Source organism: Magallana gigas, chromosome 10, assembly GCF_963853765.1.
Source record: "Magallana gigas chromosome 10, xbMagGiga1.1, whole genome shotgun sequence".
NCBI lineage: Eukaryota > Metazoa > Mollusca > Bivalvia > Ostreida > Ostreidae > Magallana > Magallana gigas.
The window spans coordinates 9,243,277-9,259,781 of record NC_088862.1 but is presented as its reverse complement, the minus strand read 5'-3'; the positions used below and the strand labels follow the sequence as shown (position 1 = coordinate 9,259,781).

The following is a 16,505-nucleotide window of genomic DNA, read 5'->3' as shown; positions in this document are numbered from 1 at the left end:
TAAGAATTGCAATTAGAAATATCATATACAAAGTTTTATCCACAGCAAAAAAGAAAGGGGGGGGGACATTTCGTTGATATTAAACAATTGATTCATAGTATGTCCTATATATTTCAACCGAGGTGTGCTTACACAAATGCAAACACAACATTCATGAAACATACAGACGTATGCTACAGGAACCAACAGTTTACAAGACGTATTGAATGAGGCTTTGACTTGTATTCTTGTAAACATACTGTTTGTGAAAGGATATGCTTTGATGTAAACAATTACGTTTTACAACAGAGGTAGCAAAAGTTTACTATTGGAGATCGATATCATCATATATATATCTATGTCTTTTCCAAAGAAAATGTGAACTGCGTTGTTAATTGATGCCTTCCAAAATGGAAAAAAAATAAGGATATGGTAAACATATGTATTGAATGGTATATGCATTTAATTCATATACTTTGATCATTATTAAAGGTTTGAAAATCGAGATATACTTTTACCTTTCTTTGCAATTTATATCAGCAGTGAAACAATTTAAATCTTTGTTGATAAATAAACATGCTGGATCTGTAAATAAAAGCACTTGTTTATTGATTTAAAACAACCAAGTTAAACAAATATGATTACATAAATTGTTTCAAAGTTTTTACATGTATATTTGTGGTTAATTTAGATATCTATTTAAAAATAGATGATTTTAGTAGATACCAAAACCATTTTAATTTCATTCTCAATGAATACATTTTATTATTATTATCAGGGCTTTTAAACTTTTTGTCAAAACGACCTATTGGTTTTTAGCCGGGCTTTGCTGAAATCAGAGTCCTGGCTGTATGCAGGCAAATCGCCAATGCAACTATAAATATCACAACTTCAAAAGTGAACAAAAAACCGAGCAGCGTCAAAGAAAAGGCTTTTACTTACCAAATAATTACACAGAGAGCCATGTTTTGTCAAATCTATTAGTTTTTTATTTGTTTGCGAATAAATTTAGCGTTGAATTTATTTCTTTCTTATTACATGTAATTACGTGTTTTTTTTAAACAAGACTTTGCGTTTTGGGCACATATACATGTAATATGCGCATTAATTTACATGAACTACGTTTCAAAGCATTGGTGTTTGGCTGCACATAGAAGTAATAAGGGTAAGGGGTTATTTTCATAACGCTTGTTTCAAATTTCAATGCAACCTTTGATTTTTTTCTATTAGACAGACATATTTTTATTTATAGCCACTAACAAAACAATTCAGTCGCTCTCTGATGCATTTCCGACATAAAAAACGGGAGAGAGAGAGAGAGAGAGATTGCCACTTTTTACTACAAAATATGCATAATGACAAAGTCAAAAGAGCCCAGCTTTAAGTATTAATTTCAATACTATAATTTTTAATATATTATGGTGTTTGGACTTTCGGTAATAAAAACCTATTGCTCTTATTCGATTTTATAATATTATCCTCGACGGATGGTCATTTTTTTCTTTTGGAAAAACGAAAAGATATATTAAAATTATAATGAAACAGTATGAAAGCAATTTCCAATCACATGGGAATAAAAGGTTTTCGACTCTCGGTTCAGTTTCTTCCGGTTTACACACAGAAAATACTAGATATTTAAGGAATCGATAGATTTTTGTTGTTTTAGCAAATTTAAAGATACTTTGAAAATAGATGTATCTTGTTAAGGTGTACATAAAGTTGTGAGGTTTTTCTGTCTCTTTAACATTTTCGAGATTTTAAACATTTAACATTGGAAAAGGGGGGGGGGGGGTGAAGAAAGTTAAACTTTGAAATAACAATACGAATTTTATGAAGCGCAAAGACATTGTTTAAAAAGATGTAATAAAGGAACAGTCTGTCATGTATTTTATGTTTTTATAGAACATTTTTATGAACCCATGAAAATCGTCAATGGGAGTTTCAATGTTTAGTTTAATTCACGTTTTCTCAAAAAGTTCCCAAGTAAATATTGATTTTTTTTAAAAACAAATATTAGAAACTAAATACGCAGACCGAAAAAAGGTGTTAAAAATATAATTATTCTAAAAGATGAGGGATCCGAAGGGGCCATGGCTAAAAACAGCTTCTTAGCTGTAACTTTTTTTATCCCCTCGCGCATTTTGGTGCGAAGGGGATATAGCATCGCTACCGTGCGTGTGTGTGTTCGTATGTGTGTATGTGTGTGTGTGTGTGTGTGTGTTAACATAAAAACATTCTAAGGAGGTGATTAAAAAACGAGTCATATTATACGAATTGATAAACAAATCATTTTAGGCTTAAAGTTGAAAAATGCTTCGTATTGTTATAAACACTTATTACAGCAAGTTTACATGTACAACGTAATGCAATGTAAGATTATGCTAAACATATAATTGAATTTTTTTTAAAAAATTATTAATGAAATTAAACCAACATTTGTAAATCTCAGTGTCGAAATAAGCCATCGATGGACAGCCACTGCTGAATTCTTTACAGTTATAATGATTGAGGTAACCTGTTCCCTCCAGTCGTACGCAATTATCTGTGAATTAAAGATCTTTAAATAGAGTGAATCATCTATGTAAAATAATGTTTTCAAATGAAATAAGATGTTAACAATACCAAGACCCCTAAATGTCATATGAGTTTAGATTTAAGCATTTATAATGAAATAAATTTTTTATTTTCAACGTTTCTTTTTATCATAATTATGTATATTTCTAATACAGTAGCCTACAAAATTGAATACCTGGTCCAAAGAGAGATCTTCGAACGTCTGTACAGAATTCTATTAGATTGGACAAGTTTCTATTTGGAGCACACAGGTATCGCTTGTCGTCTCGGGAACAATTCATTCTTATCGCTGCTTCCTCAAACTCACGTTTGTTCGTTGGACACTTGTCTCCTGAGTATACTTCAAAGCGGTAAGAAGTTCTACCTATCTGGAAAAAAGTTTAAGTACATAATTTTTAAAAGACATGAATTTTAGCAATGAACTTAAGCTGTACAAAAGCATGGTTGAATCATACATGTATGTAGCTATACATTAAACTTTCAAAAAAAGAAATAATATAATTTATCTTATTGCCTTTTAAAAATAAAAAGGTTATTCTTTTTTTTTAAAATGCCGAGTAATATTAATCATCATACACATAAGGTGCTGCCTTACTTAGAGTGTACATCCGATTATATCTATATATTTCTTTTACTAATGGTCATGTGTCTGTCTGATTATACGCACTATCGTTTTAAAATATTTCATTTTGAAACCGAGTGGAATAAAGGCAGGAACTCCATTCGTTGGGTTATTGTAGGTTTATTTGTGTATGGCAAACTACAGACTAAAACTGCCCCGACCCTCCAATGAGGTGCGAAGGTCATGGAAACTTCTACCAGTTACATGTAGGTCATGAGTAAGTGTTTGTCAAAACTTCTAAGTGCAGGAAAATACTTCAAAGATGAATAAAATATAGAACAGCTTCAAAATTCTAATATGGCAGTAAAAAACGCATTGCTAGCCTCTTAGCATGAAATTCATGAGTCAGAATGAACAGAAACAAGTACCCATATAAACCAATCACATGACCAGATCTAAGTGACCACTCAAATAAATGCTATAAATAGAGTCTACAGGTGTACTCCAAAGAGGAGTAACCAATGTAAATAAAAAACAAGCACAACATATCAATTTAAATTAATTCAACTAAATAATTTATTTATTCACCATTGATAAATCATTTTCTGTTATGTAATTAAATAAATCGAAGTCTGCAATAGTAAAATTCTTGAAAAGTTACAAATTAGAACATGTCAATAATAATGAAGAAATCAATATTCTGAAATTTAAATATTAAAAACCTATACATTTTCACTCTAGTACAATTTTAAATCAAAATATATGTAAAAAATAATTAATGAAAAAGCTGTGCTCGTATAAATTATCAATAAACATGCACAAACATGCACGTATGATAATGTAGAAGAACACGAAGTTACCCAGATCACTTATCCACTCGCGTGGGATCTCTTAGGCCACGTGCAAGGGTTGATCAAGCTTTATCTTTGTGGATTTTTTGTGTTGATCTTTAAACATTATTTGTACAATTTTTAGAACTTTAAGACTTTCAAACCCACCATCGATCTATGTCTGACGTTGCATATAATATCCCTTTTATAATATATGCCCCCCCCTCCCCCCCCCCCCCCCCCCGCAAACGCATTGTCCGTCTGTCTTTGAAAAATATTCGTGTCCGGTCCATATTTTTCTTATGGAGAAACATGGGAAGTTTTCACTTTACACAAAGATTGCTAATGACCTAAGGGTCTGTCATGACTTTAATTCAAGGTCATTCGGGCAAGATCAGGGTCACTGGCAGAAAAAGTGCAAAATTCATGTCCGGTCCAAATCTTTTTTATGGAGAAACATTGGAAGTTTTTACTAACAAAAAAGATTGCTAATGAGCTAGGTGTGTCAAGACCTTGACTCAAGGTTATCTGGACAAGGTCAAGGTAACTAGCAGAAAAGTGCAAATTTCGTGTCGGGTCCGTATCTTTCTTATGAAGAAACATTGGAATTTATTATTTCACAAAAAGATTGCTTATGTCCTAAGAGTGTGGCATGATCTTGACCCAATGTCATTTGGGCAAAGTCAAGGTCACTGTCAGAAATGGTGCAAAGATCGGTCCGGTCTCTATCTTTCTAATGGAGAAACATTTTAATTTCTCTCTTCACACAAAATTTGCTTGTGACCTAAAAGTGTCTCATGATGTTGACTCAAGGCTAATTTGGGAAGTTCAGGGTCATTGCTGAAAAAAGGTTAACTCCTGTCAGCGTCATGTCTTGTATTAATGGAAATAATTAGAAGCTAAAATTTGAAACAAAGCTTGCTAGTGTCAGGCCACATAAAATTAATTTTAAAATTTTCATCCCCGCTTGTCTCTCTGAAAATGGCCTGCCCCAAAGTATTTCTTTTAAATGTGTTGAAAAAAAAATCGGAATGAAAATCGGGCTTAGTATATTAAAAATTCAAAATGTTTAATGTATGCTTGGCCCATGAAAATCCCTAATTGCGTATTAAATGGAGGGTTAGTCCTTAAAAATCTTGTCACTTACGTACACACAAATTTAAATATTAACAGTTTTTGTATTTTGGAGAATGAGATATAGGTTACTGAAAAATAGACATGCATGAATGACTTTTTCAAAACAAACACAAAATATTATATATATATATATATATATATATATATATATATATATATATATATATATAGATACACACACACACACACACACACACACACACACACACATACGCATACACATATACACACATAAATAATAGTAACAATTTAAATCCGCAAACGACACAATGTAACTCAAGCCATTCTGAGTGAAATGTTGGATGTTGTTTACACTTATAAGCTGTATTAATTTGTACATTGATGGCTTACACCAAAAATACTTTTTATTAGCTTTGGGCGTAATGCTAAACTCATTAGGCATACAGGTATACAATTATATTCGTCTTCAATTTCTGCAATGCAAGTTTTACAAAACCTTTTGTCCCTTGGTATATTTTTATGTCTCCAGGTTTCAATAAACAGATTATGCGAGGACAACTTTATTTTGCAAATACCTTTTTTGTACAAGTTGGGTATTGATTTTTCTAAATAATACTGCAAGCAAAAGTTATCATTTTTAAGGAAATTTCACACAAAAAAGTCATTTTGTACTGTATACAGTACTTATTCAACTAGATCTGTTTTGCATATTAAATTACAAGTAGCCTTTTTCTTCAAAAAAAAAAATACAACCAAAGGACTCATAGGTGTCAATATGAACATAAAAATCCTTGCCCTTATCTACCAAAAAAAAAGTTTAAAAATAACAGTGTGTTTCTTAATTTTTTTATCAATGTTCTTACCAAATTTTCCATTGTCATGCAAAATGCATTGATGATGAGTATCACTGAAAACAACCAGTGCGCCATATCATCCCTTTTCCTTCTTGTAATGGAACTGCTTTTTTAACAGAAATTATTGCATGGAAGTTAAAGAAAATGGTAGAAGGTTAAAAAAATTGGAATTCGAGAGGATAACATAAAAATTTGGCTTATATATAATTAACAAAAAAGACATGAGCTGCAGATTAAAGGTTACTGAAACTCGTCATCTTGATGCATTTCCAATTATATATCGAGTCTATGAATGGAATATCGCAGCAATGTTAAGGCGTCCCAAAGCTAAAATACTACTGAAAAACGATTTTTTTGGAATCAAAGAAAAAATACATTGACTGGGAGGATTTCTCAGAATCTTAAGGACGGCGGACCCAATTTATCTCTACAATAGATTTTTTATCTTATTTTTTATTTAATGTTAATCAGTTAATGGTGAGTGAAAATCAATTTTAATAAATGACATCATCGTCGACTACCTTATTTTACTGGGGGCGTTTCAAAATTTTTGGTATGAAAATCCTCAGATATAATAGAGTAATGAGAATTTCTGGGTGTGGTATATAACAGATATTTAAAAATTCTGGAATAGATTTTTTACTTTAATAAAATTCTAATATTAAAAAGTTAATTAACTTAGCGATGAATAGAAAACAAATATAGGTCATCGACCTAAAGTTTTTGAGGAGTTGTGTCAAAGTTCACTCCGTGGTTCATTTATCTTCAGAAATATCTGATTCATTGAAAAAGGACACAATTAATTATTGCCTGACGTTACATTAACTGATATATATACTTGTATTTATGTGAAGCATAAAGTAATTCATACCATCTCCATAATAAATTGTTATTTTTGTCAATTTCCGGATTATGCATTTGTACCGTTTTAGATTCTAATATTACAGACTCCATTATTTTGATCACGTGATCTTTGTTTACCACAACTTTTATTAAGATTTTGATAAGTTTTTTGGATTTTTTGATGGATTGTCGTCGTTTTATATGGAGCATTTCGATTGGCACGGCATTCCTTTCCCTGTGAGACTTTAGCAGCTCAAACAATGTAAGTACGTCCAGTGAATTTCATCAACTATAGTGAAACTGTACTGGCCTATGCTATGTCTACTCTCATCCCTTCCATGCAATGTCTAAACAAGTTCTTATCTTATTCCTTTGTGCGGAGATTCGAACAATTTGTTTTAAACAGTTTAGACGCACGTGTGAATGAAAACCTAAATTTGAACTATGACGAAGTACAGATTAGTTATAGCGGACACGGTGGGGTTTCTCTGGAGAGGATACGCGCGTTTGGCACGTCTTACGTAGCGCCCGGATGTTGTTATTATTCAAGCTGTGTCAAACGATTTGTGCAAACCATAAAAGACTGTGGACTTGATTTTTAGACGTTTAATTGAATTTGTGGTCAGTGGTAATTTTACAAACTTTGCACAGAATGGCTCCGTTAAAGCCCACACGATACCAAGTTAATCTACCAAGTTAATCTACCATGGTTCAACAGCAGGGTTGATGGACTTAACAGAAGAATATCAGAGTACATTAAAGAAGTGGAGGGTGTAACTTTCTTTCGCCTGTCAGGAGATTGGAATCCCTCAACTCGGTCTACTGTGTACCTTGATGATGGAGTTCATCTAAATAAACAAGGGCACGGAAAGTATTTTAATAACATCAGAGCTGTGGTTGTTTCAACCCTCAAATATCTGCACAATGGTGGGTTAAGTTAATTACTATGATTAGATGTTTAACCTCATAAACCGGGGGCTAATTAATAATTATCAATACATATAATAGTGCAGACTATTCACTTGGTTTATAAACTTTATCAATGGTTTCATGTATTATGGATACTTGTTACTGTATCACCTCTATATGGTTGAGGTTAGCACTGAAGGTGTTTTTACTTGCATTGATATTCCATGTTGAATGTAAAATTCCATTTTACATACCCCTATATGGTCGGGGTTTTTTGAATTAAAATGCGTATTCCTATTCGCATATTTTTTCAATGGGTTTTTCCATCCATACCCCTATATGGTCGGGGATAATTGCATCATATGTGTATGTGCATGCTGAAGGAACAACCCATTGTGTGCACATTTTTCAAACCTCTATATGGTCGGGGTTATTGTCCTATTAATACACACATACGCAGTTGATTTATGTCCCATTGGGCTTTCAATATATACACCTATATGGTCGGGGTTAATCACATTTTTGCTATATATGTGCAAATATTTCTTGAGTGGCCCATTGGGTTAAGGTGTTTGTTTCTTCATGTATACTATACCCCTTAGTCGGCCTATATGGTTGGAGTTATATTATATGCAAATTCCAGCTTTTTCACATGCTTCTTCATGGTGTTGGTTTATGTTGAACGATATCCCACTTTTTAAGCAAAGTTTAAGTTTTTTGAAATAGCATTTATGAAATATTTCCAGATGAATTCCAGTGGGAGATGTAGGAGAAAAACAAGACCTAGACTTCCCGCAGCAGCTGGATCAGCCACACAGATGGAGGCAATGATGGATGAGGAGGCAGGTGGTAGCTCCCAGAATGCTGGTCAGCCTGGTGATGTTCTACCTATACAGCCGCAGTTGGTGGCAGCCGTGACCGAACAGGTGCTGCAAGCCCTGTCCAATGAGAACAAAAGAGGCGAGAAGGGGAGGAAGAGACAATAGAAAGAATCTGACTCTAAGAGACAGAGAGCACCAAGTTTATCAGGTACAGATTCTGACAGTAATGAGGAATCATCAAGTAAATCTGACAGTTCATCATCATCTGAAAAGTGATTCTGATGATTATGATTTATTATCAGAGCCTACAACATCTCAGATAGATACAAAATTGAAAAAAAGAATATGGCAGAATAAATATGTTGATTTTATCAAGCTGCTCCCCAAAGATGATCTAGCGTTAGACAAATCGTTGCGATTACAAATCGCTGGCAATTCTAAGTTTAAATTTGTAGCATCAAAACCAAACAAGTCTATTAAATCTATTGAACAGTGGACAAGTGCGTTTTTGAAATGTTTGGCTGTTTATTCTGAAAAATATCCAAAACAAATTCCAGCAGTAATCAAACATGGTGAGAGAATTAGCAAGTAGGAGTTTTGTTTTGGCATGGCTTACATACGATAAGCAAGTGAGAAAAGATATAGAAGTTAGGTCGATTCCTTGGGGACAGCTTCATTATGAGTATTGGGTAATGGCCACCACTTTTCGTCAACCCCAAACCCAATTCAATTTTCGTGGAAAACTTGTCCAGCAAAGGGTTCCATACAGAAATAGAATTCCACAAGGATTTTACTACGCATTCCACAAAAAAGGAAAATGTTCTCACCAACAATGTCAATATAAACACATTTGCTTTCAGTGTAGAAAAACGCATTCAATACTGCACTGCACATGGGAAGATAAGTCAAATCCAAGAGGTGCCAATACATCACACCAAACTAAACAACCAGCAATCCCCCCAAGCAAATAAACTAGTAGTAACACCAGTTTAAGTAAATGTTTTAGGTCAGTTTCGTAAAGGGTATAATGATCATTTAAAAACATTTCTGTATGAGGGGTTTAAGCAAGGGTTAAAATACAATATCAGGGTCCAAGACAACAACGCTTTTGTAAGAACTTATTATCAGTTCATCAACATGAAAATATAGTTGCAGAAAAATTACAGAGGGAAGTTTCTCTCTTAGAATTTCAGGCCCCTTTAATTTCCCCCCTTTTTCTAATCTTCAATGCTCGCCTATTGGTATTGTACCCAAAACAGAAATAAACGAATTTCGGCTAATTCATCACCTGTCTTATCCAGATGGAGCCTCTATAAATAATTTTATCCTGGATGAGTTGTGTTCAGTTTCATATACAACAGTAGATGATGCTATCAAACAAATAAAGAAACTGGGAAAAACTGTTTATTAGCTAAAACAGATATTGCCTGTTCATCCAGATGATCATGAGTTGTTGGGTATACAGTTTAATGGGGATTTTTATTATGACAAATGCTTACCAATGGGGTGTTCAATATCTTGCTCCATTTTTAAAACATTTAGCTCAGCCTTACAATGGATAGCATGTACAAAATTTGGTGTACCAACGATGCTACATATTTTAGATGACTTCCTATTCTTATGTCCACCTGATTCTTCTCTTTGCAATTTAGCCTTACACCAGTTCATGTCAATGTGTGATGTTTTGGGTGTACCAATTAAAGGTGAAAAGACTGAAGGGCCATCAACTACATTAATATTCCTAGGAATAGAACTAGATACAGATAACATGGAGGCTAGATTACCAGAAGAAAAATTGTAAAAATTCAAAATGCTTTGCACTCTGCAAAAAGAAGCAAAAAAAATGACTCTACGTGAGCTCCAATCATTGATAGGTTTGCTTAATTTTGCCTGTAACGTTGTTGTCCCTGGCAGGGCTTTCCTCCGACGGCTTATTGCACTCACAAGAGGTGTTTCAAAACCTCATTTTAGAAGTCGCATGAATTCACAGGCTAGATTAGATTTAAATGCTTGGTGTGAATTTATTGACAACTCAATGGGAAATCTATCGTTTATTAATGATGATTGGCAGAACTCTCATAAACTCAATCTGTACACAGATGCTGCAGGGAAGTTTGGATACGGGGCTTTATTTGGTACAAAGTGGTTCTATGAGACTTGGGAAGACCTAAGTTTACATCAAGATTACAATATCACTTTTAAGGAATTTTTTCCAATTGTAATTGCAGTGGAAACTTGGGGACAGGCACTTGCAAATAAATCAATACTTTTTTCATTCAGATAATATAGCTGTTGTTGAAATTATTAACAATATTTTTTCTAAGAATACTTCTGTTATGTGCTTAGTTAGGCGTTTAGTACTGGCTTGTATAAGGAATACCATATTATTTCAAGCTGAACATATTCCAGGGAAAATTAATACCTTACCAGATTTACTTTCGCGATTACAGGTATAGAAATTTCTTGGGTTAGCACCGTACATGGACATATTTCCAACCACTGTACCAAAGCAATACCTGCATGTTTGAGTGAGACTGCATCTAAGTTGTTGGAAGCCTCAGTAACTCAAAACACTCATCAATCTTACAAGACTGCTATGTCTGTTTTTCAGAAATATCATAAGAAAATATATAAGACAAGTCCTAAATTTCCCATCAATGCAGCACACGTTATATATTTTGTGTCATGGCTACATATGGAGGGAAAATCACACAATACCATCAAAACTTATGTAGCGGGTCTTTCATATTATCATCGTCTTAATGGTTTTACAGACCCAACACAATTTTTTATTATCAAAAAGCTAATTAAAGGTGCACAACCGTTGTCAAGTACACCTGATATTAGGCTTCCCATAACACCACAGATATTGCAAAAACTTGTCCATGCAGTTAAATACACAGTCTCTGGTAAATACAATAGGCTCATTCTTAAGGCAATGTTTACTCTCAGTTTCTTCGCTTTTTTGCGTGTCGGATAAATAAGTGCAAAATCCCTCAATAACATGAAATTGTAATCCAAATAAATAACTTGACCAAAAGCGAACCTTTGAAAAATGTAAAGTGTATGACATTAACTTTAAGACATTTCAAGCATAATGATTCCTGCAGACCAGTTTTCTTACACATAGCAACTCAGAAGTGTAAATCTATTTGTCCTGTCCAAGCTATGGTGAAATATATAAAAGTGCGTGGTTTCGCTTGCGGACCTTTGTTTACTTTTGATGAGAGTAATCCCATTTCACAATCATATTATTCATCAGAGCTTAAGAATGCACTGATGTATTGTGGTCTTGATTCCAAGCTTTATAAATCACATAGTTTTCGCATAGGTGCAGCTTCATATGCTTTCCATTCAAAAATGTCTGAGTAAAAAATACGCCTAATGGGCCGTTGGAACTCTAGTGCAGTAAAACGTTATTTTCGTATTCCTGTGTTTGATACCATTGAGGTTTCTCCTCAGAACTATAGTCAGACTGACTGAGGCAGCTGACAGCATTTCCAGTGCCAATATTATTTTCTTTTTCAATCGAACACTTATTGTTAAGGTCTTCCGTTTCCAACGGAAGACCTTATAGTGATTATAAGGTGTTTAGGGTCTTCCGTCTTCAGCGGAAGACCCTTCTATTATTGTAATGTTTCTTTTTCACTTTTTTTTTTCTTTACAATTTTTGTGCAGAAGATTTCTCGGAGATGCGTGGTCCGATTTTTGTCAAATTTTCAGCATCTATCTAATATCATCTAAAGCTTCTATACATTTTTCTTATTTTGTTAAAATCACTTCCGGTTCGGACTTATCCGCCATTTTGTAATATTTTAAAAAACTCTTGTCCACGTATCTCCTCAAAAACGAGCAAAGATAGAAAGCTGAAATTTTCGGGAATGATAGAGGACATGAATGTCTAGCCTCACGAGGAAAATCAGTGTCCGGAAATTCCGAGTACGGAAGCTAGCTAGGGTCAAAATATAGGACACGTTTTTGACGAAAACGTCTTGTCCACGCATCTCCTCAAAAACGTCCAAAGATAGAAAGCTGAAATTTTTAGGAATGATAGAGGACATGAACGTCTAGCCTCACGAGGAAAATCATTGTCCGGAAATTCCGAGTACGGAAGCTAGCTGGGGTCAAAATATAGGACACGATTTTGACGAAAACGTCTTGTCCACGCATCTCCTCAAAAACGTCCAAAGATAGAAAGCTGAAATTTTCAGGAATGATAGAGGACATGATCGTCTAGCCTTACGAAGAAAATTATTGTCCGGAAATTCTGAGTACGGAAGCTAGCCGGGGTCAAGATATAGAACACACTTTCGATGAGTTTTCATTGTCCACACAACTATTTTAAAGCGAGAAAAGATAGAAAGCTGAAAATTTCAGGAATGATTGTGGACATGATCGTCTAGCATCACGAGAAAAATCATTGTCTGGAAATTCCGAGTAGGGAAGATAAATTTTGAAACTCATATTAAATGTGTTATAATGACCTCAGACTAATTGTTTTGAAAGTGTGTGGGGGCAGCTTCTTCTAAAATATTTTGACAAGCAACTTAAAAGAGGATGAATTCTCAAAACCTGGAAAGAATAGTACTTGTTATACCCCCCGCAAACAAAGTTTGGGGGGGGGGGGTATATAGGAATCACCCTGTCCGTCTGTCCGTCCGTCTGTCCGTCCGTCTGTCCAGACGTCTGTCCGTCCGTCTGTCTGTGCAATCGTGTCCGGTCCATATCTTTCTTATGGAGAAACATTGGAAGTTCTTACTTCACACAAAGATTGCTTATGACCTAAGGGTGTGTCATGACCTTGACCCAAGGTCATTCGGGCAAGGTCAAGGTCACTGGCAGAAAAAATACAAAAATTCGTGTCCGGTCCATATCTTTCGTATGAAGAAACATTGGAAGTTCTTACTTCATACAATGATTGCTTATGACCTAAGGGTGTGTCATGACCTTGACCCAAGGTCATTTGGGCAAGGTCAAGGTCACTGGCAGAAAAAATACAAAAACTCGTGTCCGGTCCATATTTTTCGTATGGAGAAACATTGGAAGTTCTTACTTCACACAAAGATTGCTTATGACCTAAGGGTGTGTCATGATCTTGACCCAAGGTCATTTGAGCAAGGTCAAGGACACTGGCAGAAAAAGTGCAAAATTTTTGTCCAGCCCATATCTTTCGTATGGAGAAACATTGGAAGTTCATAATTCACACAAATATTGCTTATGACCTAAGGATGTGTCATGACCTTGATCCAAATTCATTTGGGTAAGGTCAAGGTCGTTGGGAAAAATAGTGCAAAATTCGTGTCCGGTCATTATCTTTCTTATGGAGAAGCATTGAATGTTCTAACTTAACACAAATATTGCTTAGGACCAAAGGGTGTGTCATGACCTTGACCCAAGGTCATTTGGGCAAGGTCAAGGTCACTGGCAGAAAAAGTGCAAAATTCGTGTCTGGTCATTATCTTTCTTATGGAGAAGCATTGAATGTTCTTACTTCACACAAATATTGCTTATGACCAACAGTTTTAAAAAAATAGAGCAGTTGTTATTTAGAGAAATAGACGGTGAAATAGATTCATCCAATATTTTCTAAAATTGGAAAAATACACGCATTATGGTTTTTATCTTAGCGGGGGGTATCAATTGTGAGCTTGCTCACAGTACCTCTAGTTTAAATGGACATTTAGTAAGACAGGCGAATTATGTACCCTTTTCAAGATAAATAAAATCGCCCATGTGATCGAAAATCGGGTCACACCCCGCTATATAGCGATTTAGTTCCTCCAGTACATATTCCAGCTTTATGAATATATATTTTTTAAAATCAAAACTGATGATTCTTTGGTAATGATGATGATTCACCTCCAATTATTACTTACATTGTACCGTGATATACATATGTAACAACTTGTTGCGATGACCCCCCCCCCTTTCCGCCGTACAAATATCGCTTATCTATTTTTAAATCAGGATTGCGCACGTGCATGGTGAACAACCCTTTTACTTAAAAACTCTTGCTCATTGTTGCTTATTACATCCCATATAGCATTTTCATCAATTATGTTTTAGCTTGGGAGTATAGTGGGTAAGACATATGACTGCCGTCACGAGAAAAGGGTCCTTATCTTTTGACGCTACAATGTTCCCTTTTACTACCCGCGCATTGAACAACGCGAAGCGAGCCAAATATCATCCGGTGAATACTTGTTCGGACAATAATTATCAAATCACTGAACCACTTGATCACTAATTTCTCTATACATACAGACTCTCTCTCTCTCTCTCTCTCTCTCTCTCTCTCTCTTTCTCTCTCTCTCTCTCTCTCTCTCTCTCTCTCTCATGTTACAATGGTTTCGTGTTTTTGACCAAATAAACTAAACCTCAAATGACTGTAAGCGTTAGACATTATTTCTTATCTTTCTTAAAATGCCTGGCAAATAAAACGATAATATCCCTGTGAATTATACAAAGAGAAAATATATATGACGAAAGGAGAAGAGCTGCAAATAATAATCAAAATACTGAAGTACTGAAAGCCGGGCTCTTTTGGTGTGTCTTTATGCATATTGTATAGTAAAGACTAAAAGCGTCAGAGAACGACCACATTTTGAAAGCGGCTATAAACAAAAGTATGTTTGTCTTATAGAAATAAGTTCAACAGTTGCTGCCTTAAATTTTGCAACAAGCGTTATTTATTCAATCCCCATTTCTTAAATGCGCAGCAAAGTAGTTCATGGAAATTCATGCGCATTGTATGTGTCCAAAATGCATAGTCTTGTTTTTAAAGCACGTTATCAATAAGATTACTAAAAAAGATTCTCTTGAAACTAAAAAAAAGAAACAAACTGCAAACACGTTTGACAAAACGTGGCTCTTTGTGTAACTATTTAGTATAGGGGAAGCTTGACGCTGTTTGGTTTTTTTGTTTACTTTTGAAGTAAGTGATATTTATAGTAACATTGGCGATTTGCCTGCCTACAGCCAGGACTCTGCTTTCAGCAGAGCCCGGCTAAAAACCGTGTACTATAACAATTGAAATTGACCGTTTAACGGATCGATGTAGTATGCAGTGCATGCAGAATTAAATGCCACAAAATTTAATTTTCGTATTGTTAAAACTACTCTGTTCGTAGCTCTATCGTTATCGTCTACCTCCACTAGTCACTCCAACTGCTTTATTTGCAGATGACCAGGCCGAATCTGATTGTAGTGTCACCACCAGTTAAATCTCGGTATTCTTGAGGCAAAAAATTCCTACGACTGTAGATGCTCTGCAAAGCATTTGCTAGATTGTAAATACACTCTGAATCCCCTGAGTATTATGTATTAACAATAACTAGCTTCATATTGCTTAAATCTTAAAGTCTGACCCAAGATATTTCTGCCGCATATTTTCTTAAATTATTCGATATTTATAAATACCTCTTGATTCAGACTTCTGAAAAGACCCCTCTACCTTGACAGGTTTCAATACACAGCTAAAATAGAAAGTCTACCGTATTTTTGCATTGCATCAGCCATAAATAAGACCACATGACAATGTTGAAAAATTGTACGAGATATTCCGAGTAACTTTCAAATGGAATAAAGATGTCAACATTCCCCATAATGAATCTGCGTAGAGAATCTGTTTTCGCTCCTCTGAAATTTCTCAAGGGAAAAATGATAATCTGTGAATAAAGTTATCTTTGAAATTTTTCCATTCATCGATTTCAATTGCACTTCTTTCAGAGGTATGTATATTCTTATTGAAAATCGTCCAAGTGTGCAGCATAAATATTTTTGGACAAACTATGATGTTTATGCTACGGTTGTGAATACATGTATACATATAAACAATATAACACTTTCTTTGGTGATTTATTCGTGATAATAAGCTACCGACATTAAAAAAAAAATACACAACATGCGTAAGCCGGTTATGTAAATTTCATCTCCTAGCATCATATTCCATCATATTCCGCATAAATCATTAAAGAGGCCATTTAACTGTGTAAGGTCGCTGTAGGTTTCGACCAATCGATAAACAGGGCGTGTC

The 16,505-nt window shown here is 34.7% G+C and overlaps 1 protein-coding gene and 1 pseudogene across 1 annotated transcript in view; one reads left to right on the top strand and one right to left on the bottom strand.

Moving 5' to 3' along the window:
• LOC136272026 (uncharacterized) overlaps positions 1 to 16,505 on the bottom strand; it is an 81,867-nt gene that overhangs the window by 13,032 nt on the left and 52,330 nt on the right. Inside the window, exons 2-5 of the mRNA XM_066072705.1 lie at positions 5,907 to 6,000; positions 2,729 to 2,921; positions 2,414 to 2,521; positions 498 to 564 (exon numbers count right to left, since the gene is read on the bottom strand). Coding sequence (XP_065928777.1) covers positions 498 to 564; positions 2,414 to 2,521; positions 2,729 to 2,921; positions 5,907 to 5,972 — 434 coding nt within the window. The 5' untranslated portion in view covers positions 5,973 to 6,000. The remainder of the gene's footprint in view (positions 1 to 497; positions 565 to 2,413; positions 2,522 to 2,728; positions 2,922 to 5,906; positions 6,001 to 16,505) is intronic.
• On the top strand, positions 10,859 to 11,973 carry LOC136272261 (uncharacterized; annotated as a pseudogene).